The following is an 18,546-nucleotide window of genomic DNA, read 5'->3' as shown; positions in this document are numbered from 1 at the left end:
AACTGGTCGCTAGGTGTAGGCAAAACCATAAGCAAATAGGGAAACTGTGATTGGACTAACGAGTTAATCAGGGTGTTTTTTCCGCTTTTTCTGCTTTAAACTTCCATGGTAGCAAGATATTATCCATTTTTGCTAACTTTCTATAAATATGTATTGGAGTGAGATCATTTCTTTCTTTCGGGATATGTATACTGTGTATGTCCAGACCATTTTATTGGTAAACTACAGGGGTAATGTAACAGTTGTATTTTTATGTGATGAAATACGTAATATAGTACACATCATAATTTGGTTTTAATCCAGATAGGTTGAAAATGTATCTACATCCTCTATGAGGCTGTGGAGGGATTCAAAATTATGGATTTAAAAGAAAACATGAATCATGAGCGTACAATGACACCTTTGTTTTTAAGCCCTGGATTTCTAATCCCTTAATATTATTGATCAATCTGATTTTAACAGCTAACATTTCTATGGCAATAATAAATAGATATGCCGATAGTGGACAGCCTTGTTTTACTCCTCTTGACAGTTTCAAACTTTCTGAGATGTAGCCATTATTTACTATTTTACACCTAGGGTTACTATACATAACTTTAACCCATTTTATAAGAGATTCTCCAAAATGTAAATATTCGAGGCATTTATATAGAAACTCCAGTCGTACTTTATCAAAAGCCTTTTCAAAGTCAGCTATGAATACAAGGCCTGGTTTCCCAGATATTTCATATTGTTCTGTTGTTTCCAGTACTTGTCTTATATTTTTTCCAATGTATCGTCCATGTAAAAAACCTGTCTGATTAGGAGGAATAATATCCAAACCACACCTTTTTAATTCTAAGGCGCTAAGCATTTTGCTCAAATTTTTGCATCATAACACTGAAGTGTAAGAGGCCTCCAATTTTTTTAAATGGACTGGATCTTTATATTTACCATTTGGATCCTGTTTCAGTACTAATGAAATCAGACCTTGTTGAGTGTCTGATAATCTACCATTTATATAGGAGTGGTTAAAACAGGCTAATAACAGTCCTCTGAGTATATCAAAAAAGGTTTGGTATACCTCCACTGATATGCCATCCAGCCCTGGAGTTTTTCCGAACTTAAAGGCTTTAATTGCATCATGAAGTTCCTCCTCTGTAATTTGGCCTTCACATGAGTCTTTCTGTACAGCTGTTAATTTTACATTATTAATAGGAAAAAATTCCACACAATTAGCTTCGGTTAGTGGAGATGGAGGAGACTGAAACAAAAATATATGCTTTACTTCCAATTTTCGAAATACCGTTTGGTGACTCATGGGTGACTCCATCATTTGTAACAAGTTTCAGTAAATTATTTTTGGTAGCATTTCTATGTTGAAGATTAAAAAACAATTTGGTACATTTTTCCCCATATTCCATCCAGTTCGCTTTATTTTCAGAATATATTACACTGGATCTTTCTTGAATAAGTTCCTCCATTTCTTTTTGTTTTTCCTCTAACTTATTCTGAGCCTCTATGGTACAGTATTGCCATCTATCTGTATTGTTAGTCCTTCCATTTCCTTGTTTAATATGTACTCTTTTGACCTCAATTGCTTTTGTTTTAGAGATGAGTACTAAGCGTCCCATTTGTATTATATATAGCTATTTAAATAATAATAACAATATATATATATATATATATATATATATATATATATATATATATATATATAGTTATTATTATTTATATATATATATATTAAATCCTGCTTATCTTAATTTCCATAATCAACAATTCATATTTGTAATAATGTAGGTAGTTCACAAACACACACTCAACCCCTTTCCCCCACAAACAACCATAAACTCAGATGCTCAACTGTTGTTCCAACCCAGAGCCCAACTCAAGAAGGGACTTGATTTACGAATGCATATACAGTTGCAGCTGTATGAGAAGGCATGCAACATTTTGCAAAAACTGGCAACAATTGGGAGATTTAGTTAACTATTGTCAAGTCATAGGGGAGTCCTTTTGTTCTTTAACTATTTGCATATATGACATTTGAAATGTATTTATTGTTTTGGAACTATTGTGAGTGTAATGTTTACTGTTCATTTTTATTGTTTATTTCACTTTTGTTTATTATCTACTTCACTTGCTTTGGCAATGTTAACATATGTTTCCCATGCTAATAAAGCCCTTACATTGAAATTGAATTGAGAGAGAGAAAGATACATCTGCATAGTAAAACAGTAAGTTACTTATTATTGTTATTATTATTATCGTTGTGATTATTATTCCAAATAGTAGTGGTATGGGTAGTAGGGGTGATGGTAATGATAGCAGTTTAGTGATGGTGGTGGTAGAAGTAGTAGTAGTAGTAATAATGATGGTAGTTGTAGTACTGATGTAAAGGTGAGGATGACAGAGACATTTTCTATGTGTAACCTTTTATATTTATTATATTTCTACTATTGACTGTTATTTTATTATAATTTTTACAATTATTATTATTTGCAATTATTTATTATTTTATTACAATGTATATTGTATACATTGTTGCTTTGGCAATATTGACGCAATGTTTTTCATGCCAATAAAGCAGCTTGAATTTGAATTTGAGAAAGAGAGAGAGATTTTCCAGTTATTACTTTGGTTGTGTTGTTCTGGGAAGGGTTTCCATGGCCACAGGAATCACTTCCCAAATGTGGAAAATTCATCAAAATAATTTCAAACTACAGTCTTGACTCGACACAAACATACTAAACACACGCACACACAGCTCAGCTATGTTTAATTTCAACGAGACTGAAGTGCATAGAAGACTGAGAAAAGTATGTGTCAGTACTGTAATTTCATTTCCCAGCACAATAGCTAAAGAAAGAATAGCCAAGGGTCCAATTTCTTGCCAAATCAACCCAACCCTTTACTGAAAACAGCTACAGTATGTCAACTGGATAAAGTTCTCTCTCACTGAACTCCCTCACTGAAGTCAGACAGACACAGACAGTCAGACAGACTTAAAACTTAAATGTTTATTTCTTGCATCGCAATACACAATAATGTGAAGAGTATTTTCTTTGGTTAAAGCATAAAGTATTGCCTGTGCCTCTTAGAAGCATGTCAGTAAGATAAACATGATTTGACTATTTGTTTTCAACATCGTAAGAAATTCCAATTATTTTTGGTAGCATTTTATGTTGAAGATTAAAAAAGAATTTGGTGCATTTTTCCCCATATTCCATCCACTTCACTTTATTTTTCAAATTCCTTTTCCTGAAAACAACTTGAGAATTCAAGGAATATCAGTGAGTGTTTAGACTATTGGCCTAAATGGTATACATGATATTCCTACATGATTAACCAACTGTATTATCTGATCCACAGCTGAATCTAGCCGCTTGTCCACCCTCTCATACTGTGCATTTATGAGACAAGAAGCTTTAGCTTAACAATAGCTGATCCTCTTCTAGGACCTGGTGTGTGTGTGTTAACGATCCTTGTGGGGACCAGAAAGGATATCTATTTTAGGCTTTGGGGTTAAGGTTACAATTAGGGTTAGGGGTTAGGGTAAAGGGTTAGGGAAAATAGGATTTGTAATGGAAATCAATTGTTTGGTCCCCACAATAATAGTAAAACAAACGTGTGTGTGTGCGTGCTTATATCCTCAGTTTGCGTGGGTTCACCACCCTGCCGATGAAGAGCAGTGCCCCCGATGCCTCATCCCTCACCAGGAACAGGAAGGGGCGGTCCACGCGGTATGACAGGGGAGTGTGGACATGGCTGGAGCTGGCATACTGGGTGCCCTCTGGGGCCATCTCCATAACAACCTTATGATTGAGGCTGCCAAGCTTCACCGTCTGAGCCGTGATCTTAGTCAGGTCCGTGTCTGCCAGAAATTCGGCAAGACCTGGAGAGATGGAGAGAAAGGATGTGAGAGATATGAAGACAGAGGAGTGCAAGATGAAGAGAGAGGGAAAGAGGTACAGGCACTCACCCAGGTCAGAGAGCAGTGGCAAGAGGTCAGTGGAGTAGCTGAATTTTAGGACAGGTAGTGTAAGGGCCACATGCACGGGGTGAAGGGTCATGGAGAGGTCCTGAACAAACTCAGCCGTCAGGCTCTCCTCCACCAGGGTCATGTTCTGAGTGACATCATCAGGAAGGAACACAAACATGCTGACATCATCCTGCATCTGGATCTGAGCAATCTGGAGAGAAAGGGAGAGGGAAGGAGGAGCTCAATAGATGTTTTCCCTGAGGCAAACTTTCATAACTGGCTGTTTAACAAAGTAATAACCATTGAAAAAGTTCAATTTCTGCATCTGTACTCACTGTGCAGCCCAGGTCTGGGTCAACTCCCATCTTCACTGGGTAATTGTCCTGTTGCATCATGGGAATGCGGGCAGGCACCTCTCCATCAAGTTGGAAGTCCACCATCACTCCACTCTGACTGAACCGAGTTATCCACTTCCCTACACACAAACACAGCATTTTACAAACTGCACCCCATAAACGACTGCACACTTTGGGGATAAGGGTAGAGAATTGAACCGCAGACAGACTGTCCTTACCTTTGAAGTAGGCAGCACCGAGAGGGACCACACCAGAGTTCCGTCCCAAGGGCTTGGACATGAAGCGGTCGACCTTGCCACCCGTCTGCTGTTTGACCCAATCATTGATCTCATTCACATCTTTAGCCCCGCCCATCAGAGTCTTGGGCCGCACCCCATACTGCTTTTCCACCACGCCATAATATTCCGGCTTCAGACGCAGTCCTAGAGAGTTACACACACATACACACAAATACACACATACACACACAGGTTAACAAACATACACACAATCAAAATACACACAGACTGTTCAAAGTATCACAGAGACACATGTATGCTTATACACACACTCACTGCGGGCCAGGTAGATGCGTGCAGCGATGCTGATGCCTTTGCCAGGTGCTCTGAGTGAGGCCAGTAGGTCCCTGAGTGTGTCGTGGAGCTGAGGGTCCTGCAGGGTGTGATACCTTAGAGCTCTGTACAACCACCTCTCTGAACGATCCGGAGACGCTCCTGAGCGAGAGAGAAGGGGGGTAAATACCAGATAAATAGCAGACAATGATATAAAGTATAACAGTGCTGAGGCTAACTAACCCATGGAGAGCTGAGTGAGCACTGCAGAGATGCTGATGGGGGCCAGGAATACATTGGTCTTGGGGTCGCGACCCGCCAGGGCCCGGAAAAGGTTGTAGCCGAAGTCAGAGGTGGCGGCAGCCATCTTGGCTCTGGGCGTGGTAAAGAGCTCCACAGCTTCCTCTTCCCCTCCGGCCCCCTCTGTCTCCGACTGCACAGGATTGGTTGATCCAAAGACACAGAAAGTAAGAGAGGAGGGTTAATGGCATGGCTAGTTCATGAAGAATGAGAAAATAGAGAGATAAACTACTAGAGGATGAGGAGAGAGATTCTACAATGTCATCTCTCTGCATAAGAAAGCCAAAGGGATGGAGCGCATATAAAGAGACATGAAAGTATGAGAAAAAGAAAGGAGTATGAAGACAGAGATGTGGAGTGGTCTCACCAACTGAGCATAAGAGAGGGAGAGGAGGGCCCCCAGGCACAGCAATGGGGTCGTCCACATTATCCTGTAACACAAGCACACAATCAATTACACACACATTATTTTACAAACATACATCCAGAACTAGGCTTAATCTGTGTCTGGGAAACTGGCCCATAGAGTGTGAGTCAGACTTTCAGTTTGTGAGGGTGATTCTCTGCAGGCCAGGGCTCTTGTGGGAAAATGTGGTTTAACTTACAGTAAGTCCCTCCATCTCACCTGCTCAGCAGGGTGTGATGGAGCAATGAGTTCTCAATAAGGTCTCTCTGTCTGTCTCTCCTATCACTGTCTCTCTGTCCGCATCTCTCTTCTCTTCTTGCTCTACTAGTTGGAGATGTATAGACCTTTGTGTGTTCAGAATGAGCCCCATTACATCCTCTTACTGAGTAGAGACTTAACCATGTAATATATCCTAAACTTCTGGCTCTCCACTCACACACAGAGTGTAGCTAACGCACAACACAAGCAGAGGCAGGTTGCTGTGAAGTTCACACCTGTTTATTAGCTAGCCACACTAGCACAGCTAGTATTGGTAATGAGCTTAGTGGAGTGAATAGAGTCATACAGAGAGGTGAGCAGACAGAGCAGGGAGAAGCTGAAGGGTCACAGGAGGTGGAGATCAGAGGTTTCTTTCCCTCTTTCTTTCTCCCTCTCTCACATTCTTTCTATTTTACCCACACACACACACATACTCTCTTGTTCCCTGCCCATCTGGTTGTCATTACGGTTCTCCTGGTTTCCCGGATGAAAAAAACCTCCATAACTGACCTCAGATCACACACTTCTCCTCCCCCTCTCCTTTCGTCTTCTCCTCCCCCTCTCCTTTCATCTTCTCCTCCCCCTCTCCGTTCTCTCTCTGCAGGCCTGATGGTTAAACCAGACACTTGATCTCTGAGTTCCAACCCAAAGCAGCCAGCCAAACCCACAGAGAGAGATCTTCCTTCTCTCTGCACTGAGGCCGTCCTCTACCATTCACGATCCCCAGCATGATGAATTTAAGCCAAAATAAAATGGAAAATGGTACAGTAGATATTGGCTGTAGGTCACACAGTCCTCTTGATCTACACACATTTTCAACCCACAAATGAAGAGTTTATTTCCAAAACGCTATATCGACCACTTTTTCACATTTGTGTTTTTTCATCAGAAATGATTGCTTATGGGTACCTTCATGTGTGTGTAAAATATTGCTGTTATCTTGTTTTTTAATTAATAGATTTTAGATATTTTTTGCAAAACGCTGCATTAGCTGGAATCTAATGTACGTATCCTGTATATTCGACTGTGATATGTGGTTGTCTCACCTAGCTATCTTAAGATGAATGTACTTCCTGTAAGTCGCTCTGGATAAGAGCATCTGCTAAATGATTAAAATGTCAAATGTAAATGTTTTATATACAGTATTACTGTATTTAATTATTTTGTATTTTTTTATCAATATTGATGTAAAGAATGTATAATCTGTACATTTCTTTATAAACAAATGCAGTTATTTGTTACATTTTACAGTTTAAAACCTAGCGGTAGCCTACTACTTATTTCTCTGAGAGTGCGTCGGAATATATAGCATTTTGCAAAAAAACATGATTATTTGTCTCTTTGAAATGAAACCATTAAGTGATATTTTAAACAAATACATGTCTGTCATTGAACAAACCCATGTGATGATTAGATAGTGAAAAAAATACACCAATAAAAACTCATATACCAACATTTCTGAAATATATAGTGTTTTAGAATTCCTTGCCCATCCTGAGGTAGCCCAAAGGTTGGCAGATGAACCAGTCAATAAAGTGCTCGGAAAGAAAGGGAACATTTTTATAGTCACACTATATAACTCTGTTTTACAAACAAGTATTCAAATGTCAATCCTGATCATGAGTTCAAGTTATCCCATTTAAAGGGTTGGTGAGTAACGGATTACAAAAAACTAACATAATCAGATACTTTACCAGCAAGAATATTGCAATCAGATTCCAGATAAAAAATACAGGTGATTACTTCTAGGATTACTTTTCAATTCAGAAAGGACGTTTATGAAAAAAATAAGACACCTTTCTATTTTCTCAATGACATTTAAATCACCATTAAAAAAAGCCACAATCAGAGACCACAATGATGACACACCAAATGCTTTGATGGATTGCAGGAAAAGAGCAGGAATAAGCTTTTGTAGGTTACAGTCCAAGCTATGTCTTCCAATGAAGCGACTGCCGTCGGCATCCAAAGATTATCCAACTTGAATAAACACTTGGAGGTAAGGATGACAGCAGTGGTGTAGTCTACAGTGATACGGATATCACAGATTATTGATATTGTCACGTCCTGACCAGCAGATGGAGCTGGTGTAGTAGTTTGGGGGTCAGGACGTGGCAGTCTTGTGTGTGTCTTGTGACTCCTGATCAGGAACAGCTGGGAATCGTTGTTCCTGATTGGGAGTCATATATGTAGGAGTTGTTTGTCACTGGGGTTTGTGTGTGGTTGTTTTGCACAGCGTTTTTTTTTGTTTTTTTTTGAAATTTTTTTTTTAAAGCCTGCTAACTGTTGCTGCTGTCGTGTTATTGGTTTCCTGTGGATGCCTTACTTGAGTCTATTAAAGTATGAGTATTCACAGTCTCGCTGCGCCTTGGTCCTCTTCTCTCCAGTACGACATTTTCCGTGACAGATATGTAGTCTACATAACACGTTGATGTGAATCGCACTGCTGCTTTCTCATTTAACTACTTTGGGATTGTGGATGATGTGAATGTGGATGGCTGTTCACAAATGTATATGTGTATTTTAACCAAATAATGGTTGAATTGAAGAAGTTTAAGCTACCTGTCAATCATTGTTTTTGCGGCCAGGGGTGTATTCATTAAGGAAACCGTTTACCGTTTAAGAACCAAACAGAAGCATACAGAGCAAAACGAGAGTTTCTATTAGACAATTTCAGGTAGGTCTCTCCACGGTTCATTCCGTTTGCTTCCGTTTAAAAAACGTTTTGCAACAGAATAGGCATAATGAATATGCCCCAGTGGACAGCCAGTATAAAACACTCTTGCAACACAGTGCGGATCCCAGCCTATGGAATAAAAGTTTGAGGGAGTTGCTTCTAAACTCACCGTTGGTATTGTGCTACATACTGTCAAAACAAGTTTTATTTCAGATGACCACATAGGCCTTACGGACACAACTCACACACTTTTGATAGACTTAAACAGTTGTAAATTATGAAGATGTCACCAACAAAAACATAAACAACAGGCCTCTATCAAATGCAGCATATGGGATACAAGCGCTTTTCAGTAGTACTCAAAGCATGCCATTCTGAGAGCAGCATTTATTTTTCAACTCAAAGCAATGAGCCCAATCAGTCCTCTATGGCAACAAAATCATAAACAACAGAGCAGGCTAATAAGTCCTTAGTTCTGGGGTCATGCTCAGGTAAAACAGTTTGGCTAATCTATATTTCCATGTCCTATTCTTGAAGATCAAGGGGTATTAAATGAATTGTAATGACAGTAAATCTGACAGATTTTGGTTAATAATGTAAAGATATAGCCTAACTGTATTATTATCTGTTGTAGAAAGCAATGGATTAGAAGAAACCTACATAACCAACCCATAGTAAAATCCAACATCTATTTATGGCGAGCTATGTAAACTTTAATATTGATTTATCCTGCAATGTATGTTCAATTGATATGAATTATTGTCTTCTTCTAATGGCTCTTAAGCAGGTTGATGTTTATTGGGATGAGTCTTGTCCTTGAGGCAGAACTGAGCGATTTTCGCTAGATGGGCCAGCTGCAGCATCAAAATTGTCTGTGTTGTAAAAATGTATGAAAGAAAATAGCTTTTTGATCTTCATTTAAGGTTAGGGTTAGGCATTAGGGGTTATCAGTGTGGTTAATGTTAGGGTTAAGATTAGGATTAGATTGAATGACTTTGTCGCTATGCCAGCTAGCGATCACTCTGTAGAGCTGCCCCCAGAACAAGATTCATGACGAAAAAATGCTAGCCTGCACCTGTTAAGGGGAAAGTAATCTGAAAGTAATCAGATTAAGTTACAGAGTTTGGGTAATCCTAAAATTATGTTACTGATTACAATTTTGGACAAGTAACTATTAACTGTAACGGATTACATTTTAGAAAGTAACCTACGGTGCTGAATATATGTTTTTGCCTGCGTTACAGATCAGTGGCTAATACAGGACTAGTATACATATACATTTTTTATGATGATTTTTCAGGGGGTGCTGCAGCACCCTCAGCACCCATACTTCCCGCGGCTATGCACCTAACCTTATATGTAAAGCCTTTTGGAATGTAGATTTTACATTAAATAAGAAGTACTATTTCCTGGAGACAGAAAAGGCACCACATAGTAGGAATGACCCTGGTGTATCTTCATAGTGGTCTCTGATCTGTGGTCAGACTTGCTCAGGCATAACAAACCTAAACTTGTGCCTTTTTTCAATGCTGATTTGAATGTCATTGAGAAAAGAGAAAGGTGTCTGATATTTTTTTATCGCAAACATCCTTTATAAATTTAAAAGTAATCCCAGAAGTAATCATATAGATTTTCAAAAGTATCTGTAAATCTGATTACAATGTTACTGCTGGTAACGTAACGGATTACATTTTTTTTTTTTGTAATACATTACTCCCCAACTCTGCATATGATGCATAAAAGTACTGACCTTTCCAAGCGATTATGGGTCCACGTCGTCCGTACGTATGTCTCTAGCAGTCGTGTCTCCAGTGGAGTGCAGAATGTACCAGGACGATGCACACAGCCGTGAAGCCAACTTTTACCCGCCCTTCTCTGACGTAGCCTGTTGGGTGTGGCAAGAATCTGGATGGCTGTTTTGAGCGCAAGGCGCATCCATGGTCCTCCCTCACCTCCCCAAATGAACGGTGATATGTTAAATTTGACGCGCAAGCAATTGACCTGAAATGTTATAACAAATCTTAAATAAGTCCGGTTTTAATTGCATGAATGTGCTGGAGAAAATAGTTAAATTATAGGTTGTGAGGTATAAGCCTGAATCTAAATCCATTGAAAACGTTGTTATATAAAAAATCCAGTCCTGCTCATTCACATGATCACATCCACCATTCACTAAAATGTTTGAGACTTCATTTCTTTAATCAATACCAGAGGTGGGAATCATCAAAATTAGAAAGTAAGACATCACAACAAAACACAACAAATTCTGTAAGACAGACAGTGCACAGCCAAGTCTAAAAATAGCATCACATTTGAGTGTTAATCTGCACACACAGTGTAGTATGGGACAGGTCCATGGTCTCTCCTAAATCATTGGGTTGTAATCAGGGGCATTCACTGGGGAGGGGAGGGATTGTGAGAAGTCAGGTGTCGAGGGGTAGGGGCTGGGGTTGATTCTGGACTGGGAACTGTGCCAATAGATTGGGATAGGGTTTTGCTATGTGAGGGCTGGGCTCCATATGGGACCGGCTGGTCGGGCAGTGTTGCTCAGGACAGAACAGTGAGAGATGGGTTGGGGCAAGCTGGGCATCAGTGATGGTTTAGGAAGGAACTGTATGAGAGGGATTGGCACAGGAACTGGATCCTTGCCCCTCCACTTGGGCGTTGGGGTTTCCCTCTACTTCATTCAGGGGCTGTTGTTGCTCCTCCCCCCCGACAGGGACGCCACACTGCATTCTCTCACTTTGTGGCTGGTCACTCTGTACGTTGTTACTGCTATGGGGACTGTCGCTCTGTACGTTGTTGTTACTATGGGGACCATCATTCTGTACATTGCTGTTGCTATGAGAGCTGTCACTTTGGGTCCTGTTGCCATTGGGATCATCGCCGAGGGGACTGTCGATCTGCATGGGGCTGGCGTCAGGGGCTGGGTTAGTGACGGTGCCCAGGAAGATTGGAGCGAGGGAGGCGTGGTCTACCAGGGCGAACAGGAAGGGGGAGTTTACAGAAAAGATGGGAACAGAGCGCATGATGGTGATGGAGGTGGCTGCAGATGCTTCGGCCCCTTCCTCACTCAACTCCACCCCGCAGGCGTGACGCATGCTGGACACCTGCAGAGGAACCTCTGAGACACCGGACAGATTAGGACTAGAGAACAAAGAGCCCAGACCTGAGAGAGAGAGATGAGAGATATTTTGATTGACAGAATAGTAGAATACACAACGTGCTATTTCTACATTTAGCTGTGCCTCAGCAGTTTTTTGCTTGATAGGTCAGTCACTGACAGGCACTCAATTAGACATGTCAGCTAATAATTTTTAGGTTGGTAAATTAGTCAGCTATCTAAACTTGTAATAATCATGGCTGTATACCAACAGGGCACGCAGGGCACGTGCCCAGGGGCCCTGAACTCCAGGGGGCCCCCATTGATTTTGTTAGTCACTCTCAATCAGATATCATATTAACATGGCATAAATAAAAATGTGTAGAATTACAGGAAATTTGCTTTAAACTGCCCAAATGTCTCTCAGCCACATGGCAAAATGAGTAAAATTGCATGAAATGTGTTACAAAATTGCAACATTTTCTCTCCACCCTAGGGTAAAATGTGTGGAATTGCCGATAATGTACTTTAAACCTAAAATGTTCTCTTCGCCGTCAAGAAGGGGACCACTATAATGTTTTTCCCACGAGGTACGGGGGCCCCCTTGTCTCACATCAGAAGGCTTCACTCCTACGTGATGAATGTCCCTCAACCGATCTCTCTTGTAGATGGCGTGGAACTCATCTCTAAAAATCAAGATTTTGCCCATCCACCTAACACTAGTTCCTAATTCTGAAAATCACTCTGCTCTCGTTAGCTACTGGCTACTATGGCAAACCATGCTCGATCACCTGAGTGAACTTGTTCCAGCGAGCAGCCTAGTCCAAGCTTGTTTGACTGGCCGTACGGTAGCATCCCTGCCTTTCGTTTCATCTGGATTGATTTGAGACTGGTTCAGCCAGCAAGCAGACACTAGATAGCTAACGCTTAGGGCCCCTAAAAAGGCTAGGGCTGGCCCTGCCTGTCCGTTTATAGCTCACTTAAACTATGACTAGGGCTTAAACTATGACTCAAGTTTTTCCAGACCACGTGATCTGACAGAGGAAAAACCCCTGGCCAAAACGATGTAACTTTCTGTGCTAGTTTCTAGACAGATGGGTTGCCTCCCAGAACGTACCAATGTTCCAGCATACACGTCTGTACTAGGACCAAGGTCAGTTTGTCAGAGAGGAAAGAGCGGAGCTGTAGCTAGCTAGATGGAGCTGGAGGAGGATATTTTCAATTAGTGTATTTCACAAGTGAGTAGTTTGCATGCGCCATGACGGTAGCATTACAAGCTAAAAACCACTGACTGGCTGTGGCTAAAATTACCCTAGCTATCTGCATCCACATTGTGTGTCCGTCATATTTCTGAGGGGATTCTTTTTAAACCCCACCAACCAAAACAAGTGATTTGTTGGGAGAGTTGTCTGTCTTTAAAAGCACCTTCTCAGAATTGGCCAAGAGAATCAGACATGATTCCCAGACCTAGTGCTGTTGCCCTAGGTCATTTCTGACACTACTTCTGTTCTCACCCATGCTGGTCAGCGCCTCCTGTAGCTCTTGGCGGTACTGCAGGGTGAACTTGGGCAGTTGGACCTGCATGGTCCTCTCCTGAGGTAGACGTCTGTACAGGTCAGAGATATTCAGCTTGGCAACCAGCGATGACACGTTTCCTCTTCCTGGCAACGGCATCACTACCAGAAAGCTGGTGTTTCCCTTAAATGGAAAACGTGCAACCTGCAAACACAGAAGGGGGGTGGAGAGAAACATTTTAGAGAGGGAGACTGCACCAACTGCACTGTAGAGAGATTGAGAGGAAGAGAATGGAGGTGAGAGTGTGGTGGAGAGAACAATACGTTTTACTGTCTACGTTTCAACAGCAAGGACTTTTCAAAACAAGTCTCCAGTAGAAAGTGTTCTGTGTGAAAAGATTGAAAGGGAAGATGGAGACAGAATCAGACGACAGAACACATACAGCTAGCCCAGCTCACCTGAGCCCCAAGCTCCCCGTCTTCTAACAGGCTCAGTGGATACTTGGCTGACCGCATCATGTCTACATGGACAAAGTTCTTATTGTCCAGGTAGAAGACATCCTTCTGTGTGAACTGAGGGTCGAAGCGAGACTCCCACTCACCTACCAGTGACAGCAGGAGAACATGCCACACAATTGTAAAAAGTAGACACTTGTATACAGTTTCAAAGACGTTATTTTAAACAAGGAGTGAAAGGGCTTACCTTTGAAATACACAGCATTGATAAGCATGAGCACCACATCATGCGGAATACTGGGTAGGAAATTGGTCATGTGACCTTTGGTGGTGTCTTCCACCCATTGGTTGACATCTTCCACTGAGATCAAGGGGGCAGGCTCTGATTTGTAGTTACGCACGGATTCTGCAACAAAGGACTGGTACACCTCAAACTCTGAGAGAGAAAGAGAGAAACAAATATATAACACATATAAATATACACCAAAAGAGTCCAAAACATTGTCAGACCTTTACTGCATTAACAAAGGCAGAATGGGTGCGCTTTATAATTATGTCAGTAGACTGCCATTTTCTGGCACAGAGCTGCAACACTGAAATATACACATAAACACACACACACACACACACTTACTCACTCACTCACCTGGGCGCAGGTACATGCGTGTGGCCACCTGTAGGGAGGTGTTGGTGAGGTGTTGGACCAGGCTGCCCAGGGATTCATGGTAGCAGGGCACGGTGTGGGCGTGTAGAGAACTTAGCAGCAACTTCTGTGTCTCGTTACGAGCTCCTGATAGGGGCATCACAAGGAGGCAATGACCATGTTTTGATTACATTAATTCTTTGAGACAAAAGTTAAGTCATAAGCAGACACAAACATACACTTACAATCTCACAGATACATACTCACTCTTGACATTATACATGTCTCTCTCTCTCACACACACACACACACACACACGTGCCTCACCCAGTGTGAGCTGTGCTAGTGCAAGGGCCACGCTGAGGGGTGATATGATGACGTTGGGTTGCTCTGGCCCTGTCTGCAGGCTGTCCAGTAGCTGCCTGCCCAGTCTCTCTACAGCACCCCCTACTGACCACCGGGCCTCCTGGCTGAACACCTGCTCCCTGCAAGAGTGGTCCTCAGTAGCTACCGTACCTGTCTCATCCTGAGAGAGAGAGAGAGAGAGAGAGAGAGAGTGTCTAGGGGTTGGACTGTAGAAACTAGGGTAGGGTTAGGGTGCTTTAAAAGTCTTGTAGTCAATACTTTTCTAACTTAAGGTTAGATATTTAAGGAAGGTTGATGTGTTTTGGGGTGAGGTTATGGTTGGCCCTCTTACAGTCAGTCCCAGCCAACAGAGGCAGAGCAGCAAGAGTACAGGCAGATGCAGCTTCATATCCCAACAGCTAGCCTGCAATACAGAACAAAGAAACCTGTACAATAATATAACATATATTCAAAGATACAGGTTCTATCTAGGACCATTTAAGAGAAATAGTCTGAGGCAGATGTAAAAAGTTTATTAAATGACTAAGGTTTGCTTGTATAGAAATAGATACACATACAGAATACTTTGACATGAACACAAAAAGCTTGTTAGATCTCAGTTCCTTCTAAAGTGCAACAGTGATTTCACCCAACTAGATTTCACAGGACTATATTGACCTAGTTAGGCTACACACAGTGACCAAAAAACAGTGACAACTAATACTTTCCTTAAGGGAGGGCGCTAGCAACAGTGCTGGGATCCAGAAGCGAGCAAAGCCTCTCCCAACACAAATCAACTGGAAACAACTTTTCAGAACAATGGACCACACCCCAAACATTTCTTCACAGACAGCATGAGCATGTTCACAAAATGGTTTCTCATAGAAATAGAGCTAGACAGCAACAACGCTGCACAACCTGTGCACACACTCTGGGAGATTGTCAATTGGGCAAAAGTCTGTCCTCTTTTAATTCTTTAGTAGGCGAAAACAAGTGTCTGCTCCCCTCTTCGATCGCCTACTTCGACAGAGGATGTACAGGAGTATCCTCACAGCAGGTAGCACGGAAGTGTTTTAAAATACACCACGCCCCTTTGAATCAGCTGTTTTCTTCTCAAAGGAGTAAAGCCTGCACACTTTTAAAAAACAATATGCTACTTATCCTTTTATCTTTAAAAGCTAAATTCATTTTTATCACTTTACACATTTATTTTAGGATTCCACCCCTGTAAATGTAATTTGCCTGGTGACGCGAAAGAGTAGAAATGGAGAGTCTCATTTAATAAAAACAAATTTGTTTCCTGTCTCCAGCTGGAGGAGAGCAAAACATTTTGCAACAGAAACTATTTACTCTAAAGGGAAAATGTTTTGCAACAAAAACAGGAGTTTCTATTGGACAAATATAGATAAGTCCCTCCCCGTTTTGTTCCGTTTGCTCTGTTTGCTTCCGTTTGGTTTTTAAACGGTAAAGGGTTTCTGTAATAAATACACCCCTGAAAAGGACTATGGGGTGCTTTTATCAGAGAGGAAGAGGCGAAGCGAGAGGGTCCACTTGGGAATACAGCGATAAGCAGACCATATGCCTTCCCACCTTTGGGACAACAACGCCCATTGTTAGGGCGGAGACAAGACCGTCTCGTCATCATATACTGTACAGTATCTCTGCTTTTATACATTTAACATGTTTAACACCAATTAGAGTCCCCTGGGAAACATGGACCCGAAACTATGGTTCCTACCCTGTCACTCTGGGCTTCTTCGACATTGCATTCGACAGTACAAGCGACTGCCGACAAAAAACCTTGCATCATAAATAACTACTCATTATTATTTGTAGATCAGTCAGTCACAATTTACCCATGATACATTATGGTTTTGATCCTCTAGAACACAGCCAATAACTTAAATATTTAAGATTCAATAACAGTGATAATCAATGCGTAAGAATTACTGAACCCCTCACTTTTACAGAGCAATAACAGAGTACATATTGCTGCTGGACATGGCAACACCAGCGAACACTGATAGGTTGAGAGGAAATGAGAGCCAATCAAAAGCATGATTGCTTGGCTAGTGGTCAGTGTGGCATTGCTTTAGTCGGGGGTCTATACTGCAGAGATGTGTGGTGTTTTGCTCTGGGATCAACTGTTTGTCAGAGGGCCAAAGGTTTCTGTTTCACTGCTAAAGTCCACAAACAGCAAACACTGGCCTCACGACTGCAATGGGTTCTCTATGGATGCAATGGTAGTATTCGTGTTTATATATATATATATATATATATATATATATATATATATATATATATATATATATATATATATATATATGTATATGACTCTGCTTAGAATCATTAGCATTCATAGACGTAGTAGAAATAGTGGTAGTAGTGATGTCTTGATTGGTGATTTGAGTGTACATTTACATTTACAAAGGGCTCTTTAGTCTTTTTTTAAAGATTGAATTTGATTTTAAACAGTTTGTGCTATTATTATATCACTAGTAAACTAATAGCTACAGCCATACATCTAAATCATGTTCCAAATAGCTTTAAATGAAGAGCACTTACTATACTAGAATTATATGGTTTCATACACTGTGTCAAAAAACCTAACACCAGATACTATCCCTTCCAAATGAATCGAGGTGGAGAAAACTTACCCAGCCGACGTTTGGTCAGGGGATAGGTGATATAGGCAAATAGGATTAGGATATAGACAGATAGAGAGTCAGACAGGCACGGTGAGTGTTCCCCTAGCTGGATCCTGTAGTGCCCAGTACTCTACACTGTCAGCCCCCTCATTGCCCAGTTAATGTTCAACTCTGAATTGATTCAGCAGAGCCACTACACAACCAGAAAATGTAAATATGTAGATATGTGACCCACAGGTCAAACCTGCCTTTATAAGAGCCTTTCTCCCCTCATTCCATAGAAATGTCACTCATCTGAAACATTTAACAGGTGTAATAAATGTAAAAGTTGCCAGTAGCACAATATGTTCACCTTTCTGCTCTCATCAGATCAGTGGTTTCCCTTAGGGAGGATGAAATATGTATTTTTTAAATGTCCATCAGAATCTTAATATCTACCGTCTAGTAAGGACCTCTATGTTTTTCTATTTTTCTCAGAGGAGGATGGGGTTGCCGTTTGGATTGTGATATTATTTTTGCTGACCTACAAACACATTTTCCTAGAAAGAGTTTGGAAACCTTCACAGGTAGCTCTACGATAGCGTCAACTTTCAAATATCTGCCCACTGAAGTGGCTGTGACCATGACAGCTGATATGTTACAACATTAACACGTATGACCTTTAGCATTACAGCACTGTGGCTCCCTCTATTGGCCCTAATGGAGGAAACCCAGAATAAGCACTGTAAAATGTTTCTATATGAATCAGAGTTGATATAACATGATTTTGGGCCTAATTTTATTCCTCTAGCCCTTTAGGTAAAATAGAGTAGGCGGCGGGGGATATTGTTTTTCTTGCATGGACTGCCCCCATTCCAGCCCTACGCCAATGCAAGAACTTGGCACTACCATTGCAAACCCACAATGCACCTGTGAATCAGGGCATCACCTGCTCAGCCCCTTTGGGGTGTTTTGCGGTGACTGTTTGTTTACTACCTCCCATTAGGGAAGCATAAAAGGACCCCATTCACAACCTCCACCTTACCTCACGAGCCGATGGATTGTGTTATGTATACAGGTAGGAGAAGCATAGACTGTCTGCATAACTGATTTTTGACCTTTACTTGCAGTCAATAGCTGGCTGCACAGAACAAGTAGCCTGGATGTCGTTTTTTCCACATGTAAATCCTGGTCATGAAACGCGGGAAAGGAAGATGATTGGCCCCCACATATTTTGTATGAAGAATGACCTGCAAGTGGTCCTCCATGTTCCAATCAAATTTAAGTAAAATAATCAGATTTCATATTTGTGCATTTCTGTGTTTTAACTCTAATTTCTCAGAACG

General features: G+C 41.2%; 2 protein-coding genes across 3 annotated transcripts; both read right to left on the bottom strand.

Moving 5' to 3' along the window:
• Window positions 1–2,987: 2,987 nt before the first annotated feature.
• On the bottom strand, window positions 2,988–10,462 carry LOC106603571 (pigment epithelium-derived factor). The gene is made up of 8 exons (XM_014197431.3): window positions 10,263–10,462; window positions 5,539–5,602; window positions 5,115–5,304; window positions 4,875–5,033; window positions 4,539–4,742; window positions 4,300–4,439; window positions 3,965–4,175; window positions 2,988–3,877 (listed from the first exon to the last, which is right to left on the bottom strand). The coding sequence occupies exons 1-8, from the start codon at window positions 10,445–10,447 to the stop codon at window positions 3,627–3,629; spliced, it is 1,404 nt and encodes a 467-aa protein (XP_014052906.1). The 5' UTR covers window positions 10,448–10,462; the 3' UTR covers window positions 2,988–3,626.
• A 223-nt stretch (window positions 10,463–10,685) lies between these two features.
• Window positions 10,686–17,387, bottom strand: LOC106603572 (alpha-2-antiplasmin). 2 transcript variants are annotated; one of them, XM_014197432.3, is made up of 8 exons: window positions 17,231–17,387; window positions 14,926–14,997; window positions 14,556–14,754; window positions 14,232–14,375; window positions 13,833–14,021; window positions 13,589–13,731; window positions 13,130–13,334; window positions 10,686–11,681 (listed from the first exon to the last, which is right to left on the bottom strand). In XM_014197432.3, exons 2-8 carry the CDS (start codon window positions 14,980–14,982, stop codon window positions 11,113–11,115), a joined length of 1,506 nt encoding a protein of 501 aa, XP_014052907.1. In that variant the 5' UTR covers window positions 14,983–14,997; window positions 17,231–17,387; the 3' UTR covers window positions 10,686–11,112. The 2 variants fall into 2 exon arrangements, with proteins under 2 accessions (XP_014052907.1, XP_045573051.1); XM_045717095.2 differs by having other exon boundaries at window positions 14,926–15,019; window positions 17,231–17,367.
• Window positions 17,388–18,546: the final 1,159 nt, after the last annotated feature.

This window comes from Salmo salar, chromosome 04 (assembly GCF_965601325.2).
Source record: "Salmo salar chromosome 04, fSalSal1, whole genome shotgun sequence".
In the NCBI taxonomy this organism is placed as follows: Eukaryota; Metazoa; Chordata; class Actinopteri; order Salmoniformes; family Salmonidae; genus Salmo; species Salmo salar.
The sequence above is the reverse complement of the archived record's forward strand: the minus strand, read 5'-3'. Positions and strand labels throughout refer to the sequence as shown.